A 5,521-nucleotide genomic window follows, 5' to 3' on the forward strand; every position below is an offset into this window, starting at 1 on the left:
TTAGGTTGTAAACAGGTACTATTTATCCATGTTAGCACAGGATTAACAGTGTTTGTTTTTCTTCAGTAATTCAGTGAAGGCTAGGCTATAGGGTCTCAAGCTACACTATTAGCCTGCTCATGCTTTGGCTAATCCACCTTTATTCATACATTTAATTATAAGTGAATAAAAATGGCAAAAACACCAAACAATATTTTTTTTATTTTGAAATGTTATATTTAATGTTAATGCGCTTTCTTTTGTCTGTTTATATCAGTATAGGGCATAAAATGTGTGGTCGTGAAGTCAAGTGTCAAATTACTGCCTGCACCGGTTGCCTAGCAACCTCCAAATAATAAAGGGTATTCGAAAGTAAGGGGGCAAATGCACTCGACAGAGGTAAACATGTATCAGCGCGCGGAGATACACCTGCCCCGAAAGAAGAAGGTACGAGAAGCATTCCGGTATGTACCACAGAAACTACACCTGTAGTAGCATAGAAAGGGTGAACACGTGAAGCATTTCTGACACCCTTAAGGTGTTCACTGTCTACATGTGTATAAAATATGTTTTTAATCAAGACTGATTGAAAACCATTTATAATGACATGTTAATGACATTTTTCAATTGGCTTAAGTCTTTAATTTCATCCTCAGTGACACGTTTAAAGCGTTATTTATTTGCTCTTTTCATTTATTCATGACATCAATAAATCAAAATTTCAGCAACAGAACTTATCCGAATTCATCAACGTGTGTAATATTGCGTGAACACGTTAAGTAGACTGAGTAAAAGTATGTATTTCATTTCTTACAGCAGTAACAACAATAACAGGGTTGATAAAATCTTCAGTATTTTTGCTATTCATATCCAAGTCAATTCAATTCAATTTTATGTGTATAGCGCTTTTTACAATAGACATTGTCTCAAAGCAACTTTACAGAAACATATAAACACTGTATATAGATTTTAAATGTGCGAATTTATGCCAATTGACCAAGCCGGTGGCGACGGTGGCAAGGAAAAAATGTTAAGAGGAAGAAACCTTGCAAGGAACCAGACTCAGAAGGGAACCCATCCTCATCTGGGTAACAACAGATAGTGTGAAAGTGAAGGAAAGTTCACTATGGTTTAATATGACATCTGTTTGGCCTTAGAAACAACCGTAGTCCCAGCAACCATAGTGACAATGTCCATCTGGAATTGGAGTAGATGAGAGCTCCATCCAGAGGTAGGGCATCCGAACGGATCAGGCAGGTCCGGAGAGCAGAACGGATCTTTCCTAAAATTCCATACGAACAGTAGAAAGTAGAAAACAACCATTAAAAGCTAAGGAACGTTTCAAAAGAGCTTAGTAACACCCTAATTGCATTAAACAGTCTTTCCAAGATTTTGAGATTTTGCGATCGCAGAAATGAGTGCAAAATAAAGCAAAAAAAACAAAACACCGCAATATTTGAAGGAGCTTGCAATTTTTAAAAATTACCACAGATTTGGGCCAAGACACATCACGAGACGTCATCACAACGCGCATTCAGTCAAAGCCTTTTTGTGGTTTCTTGGTAACATGACAAGCTCTGTTCGTTTGTCTTATAAGTGATAACAGGAGCTGACCTGTTTTGAAGACATTCCCCAACATTGAATGTAACTATAAATCTGTCATTCTTTATTTTATTAAAAATGGTAATCATTGGCAAATGTCTGCAGTAGACCATAAGAGTAATAAAACATTTCACTTTTTTGGAAAATAATCTTCATGGTGGTAAAGAGTAACCACTCTGTTATTGATTATTTTCCTATAATAGCACACAAGGAAGAAAGTTATGTAGAACTAGTGTTTCCTCCTCACATCTGCTCTCTGCTCTCAGCTCAAACACCTACAGGATATTTGATGAAAACATCCCAGAGCGATTAAATCCAGACGAGGTGTATAAGGACCACAAATATGCATCCCGAGACCCAGAAGCGACAGAGGCGCTAAAGACACACAATATCCCACAACCTTACAACGTCAAGTTCATCAGGACCAACGTGAGGTTCCTCAACGAGCCCATTGTTCATATGGAAACTGAGAACACGAAGGACGAACAGGTTCCAATTACCTTAGACATAAGAAACAACATTCCATGGTGTCTGTGTAATTATTAGCTTTGCTATTAAAATGATAATGATTTTTTTTCTTTTGTTATCATTTCTAATAGTCTAAATGGTGGCTAAATACACCAGACAAGAAAGATCCTAGAAAAACAGCATACAGTAAGGAGAGCACTCAGAGACGTGATTACCAACCGATCACGCACATTCCAGTGACCAGGGTTCGAGAGGCGAGAAATAAGACTCCAGCTACAGGAATAAGTGAGCAGTGTGTGTGTGCGTGTGTGCATGTGTGTGTGTGTGTGTGTTATGGTATATGATTATTAATCTTTCAAACCCCTGAGAATGTAGAAATCACGAAACCCTTATCCAAGGTTGGATTTACAGTCAAAAAAAGTATTGGCATCCTCCATGAAAATTGACCAAAGGGGCAGGTGAGGCAGAACCCCACCATATTCGTATATTAGCCGTTAAGGTAAGGTTAATCTCATGCACTACTCCATATGTCATTTTTTAAATGTTATTTTTTAAAATCTAATTACCTATTTTGAGTGGCTAACGATTTTTTAATGATATTTTTGACAGATAAAACCTGATGTTTCTTTGATTTGTTCACCTTTCCTGATTCATATTATTGCACCTAGTGGTCAAAAATGGTAACTGCAACAAGCACTAATAGAGGCCCATTCGGGAAAGAATCACGGTGCCCCATGCTCAGAGGAGGGGCAGCACACAGAACAGTTAATGGCTTGCAAGATTAGGCAAAATTCATGTGTAAGAGTCAGAATGAACTACATCAGAATGAAATACAATCAATTTCTTCTACAGTGTGTCTAAATGTGGCTCCCTTTTTTCAATGTCCAAATATTTTGGGTTAGTTTAATCTTTTGTGTGGTTTTTGAGATGTAGTTGGGCTGGACATTTTGCTGAAATCTAGCAACCCTGGTTAATAAAATGATCCCTTCTGTGACAGCGGTGCTGGGAAACACACCTGCTTTACTGAACACAGCTGAACAGAGGCACGTCTAACACAGGTCCAAACAAGCTAATACAATGGATGACTGTATGATGTCTTCCCTCAACTGCCTTACAGGATTACTCTAAAAATTCACTGCGCATCCTGTAGCACAAGCCAAGTGTGATAGCCTCTCGATTTAATTTTATTTGTTGTTATTAATATTGTCCTGCCTTACCAGAATCCTTGGTCGTTAGCTGCTGCTGGTAAAAAGCAACGTTAAAACAAACAATACATCAACATTGCAATATTTTGAGTTTAAACTTATGACGATCCTGTATAACAAGCAGCTTTTGTCAAGTAGCTCATGATTTCTAATGGCACTTCTTTTAATGTCAAACAGGGTTGACTCTTGAACAGTCCTTGTAGCTGACCATTTCAGAATCCTTCATGTTTTTTGCTTTGTGTAGATACGTGGGCGTCCTCACCGATGTTAAACACAAATCCAGACACTGAGATGGATAGTCATTGCAAAAGATTCATTTGTGTGTTCCTTGAACTATTCCTGTCTCGATGTGGCTGTATGTATGGGGTCATTTTTCTTTCGAACGCTTCACCAAGGCTTAGTTTTAACCATCCTGGCAACCAGGAAGCAACCAGCTTTTGTGCTTCAATTTCCTGGTTAATGATGCCATCAATTATCCCATTTTCTGACAGTTTTCTTGAAAGGTACCAGTATTTTTGGACACTGTTTGTAAGATTACAGTTTGTTGTTGTAGTTGATTGTTCCTGATCTTTGCAGTTCCAACTTTGGGTCCTCTTGGCCAGCCTGAAGAACTAGTGGAGCACATGTCCTTCATTCACCAGTATGACTCCAGGAGAATTCACGACCAACCCTATCAAGGAAGAGTAAGATTGATATGTCTGTGTACTTACTAATGGTTTTCCTAGGAAGTCAGTCATGTTAAGAAACATCCAAATATCTAAATCATATAGAATTCAATTGAACTCTTTTTAATGGTCATGATGCCACAAGGCTGTTAAAAATTCTCAATTCTGATAGTTCAGAACGTGATGAACAGCATCTCTGACAGTTGTTCATCTTCAAATTGCAGCTTTATATTAATGCACTTGTTCTAATATGGTGTAATTTCTCTAAAAACAGCATACACAGAGACTTGTCTGGCAATTGCTTTACATAAACAGACAAAAAAATCGGTGTAATTGTTTATACAGTAATGCAAGCATTTATGGAACGAGTCTCCAGTGTCAGTGCTATGTAATAGTCAGGTGTAAAACTCTAACTTAATGTTTACCAACACAGGACAGTCTTCATGGCAGAGGATTTTGCACTTTATTGCTAATATCACAATTTATTAATGAGAGAAACGTTATTCTCAAATAATTTTAGCTATGATAGGTTTATCACTATGTTGCAAATCCTTCATTTCACTTTCAGACTCACACACGGAAATTTTGCTAGCATGAGAAAAACCGGTCGTCTCTACAGGGTCAGTTTGCTCCATCTATTCGATAAATCCCAAAAGCCCAAAGGAAAAACATGGAGGAAAAATATTTTCCGGTCATTCAAACACCACACTTTCACTGCTTGCTTGTCTTTTCCAGCAGGATCAGGAAATGTTAGTTAACGTACCAGTCCAGCCAACAATTAACTTTTTATCACAAAGTTGGGATGATTAATTCATAATAATACGCACAAACCAAGCATGACACATTTAAAAATGTTGAAATTAGGTTTCTCTAATCCCAACTGGTCATGTTGATCAAGACACTGTAATCTCCTCTGTCCTGAAGAATACTCAAGGTTTACCTCTGACCATTATACAACAATGACACTGGAGACTCCTTCCAAAAATGTCCAATAAATGTGTCCTCACAGAAAACGTCAACACATCAACGATTACGCATATTTTTAACCCGTTTATGTGGAGCATCCTCCATGCAATTCCCTATGTAAGTTGTTGCTATAGAAATGATAACATATTACAACGAGAGCATTGATACAATATAAACCTGTGAATTGCTGTTCCATTACTGTTAGAGCTGCTGTTACAGAAAAAAATAATCAACACATTTTAACCAATCCCATTTGAGTATTCAGTAGTGCTGTGGTGTATTAAATAAAAATATATTTTCTGGTACTCTGGTACTAGAGCTCCACCTGAGCTCAAACTGTTTTGGCGGAGCCTAATGTAATATAATCTGAACAATGTAGTTCCTCTATTGTTATTATTCCATCCATTTTCTATACCGCATATCCTTCAGGGTCACGGGGAAACCTGGAGCTTATCCCAGGGATCATCGGGCATAAGGCAGGGTACATTCTGGTCAGGATGTCAATCCATCACAGGGCACAATCACATTCAGATACCCATTCATACACTACGGACACTTTGGACATACCAATCAGCCTGCCACGTATGTCTTTGGTCTGGGGGAGGAAACCGGAGTACCCAGAGGAAACGCCCAGCG

At 38.2% G+C, this 5,521-nt stretch overlaps 1 protein-coding gene across 10 annotated transcripts in view; it reads left to right on the forward strand.

Moving 5' to 3' along the window:
* The window catches only part of LOC128614222 (uncharacterized protein C2orf73 homolog), a 7,109-nt gene continuing 1,588 nt past the window's right edge, over positions 1–5,521 (forward strand). Inside the window, exons 1-6 of one of the 10 annotated variants that reach the window (XR_008387017.1) lie at positions 1–15; positions 257–443; positions 1,577–1,623; positions 1,848–2,070; positions 2,181–2,334; positions 3,831–3,937. Coding sequence is in view for 8 of the 10 variants with exons in the window: in XM_053635583.1 (XP_053491558.1) it covers positions 364–443; positions 1,848–2,070; positions 2,181–2,334; positions 3,499–3,609; positions 3,831–3,937; positions 5,315–5,521 (882 nt within the window). In the remaining 2 variants the exon portion in view is untranslated. Of the gene's footprint in view, positions 16–256; positions 444–1,195; positions 1,211–1,576; positions 1,624–1,847; positions 2,071–2,180; positions 2,335–3,498; positions 3,610–3,830; positions 3,938–5,314 lie in introns of those variants that run through there. The other 9 variants (XM_053635583.1, XM_053635585.1, XM_053635586.1 and 6 more) reach the window with 9 other exon arrangements.

This window comes from Ictalurus furcatus, chromosome 10 (genome assembly GCF_023375685.1).
Source record: "Ictalurus furcatus strain D&B chromosome 10, Billie_1.0, whole genome shotgun sequence".
In the NCBI taxonomy this organism is placed as follows: domain Eukaryota; kingdom Metazoa; phylum Chordata; class Actinopteri; order Siluriformes; family Ictaluridae; genus Ictalurus; species Ictalurus furcatus.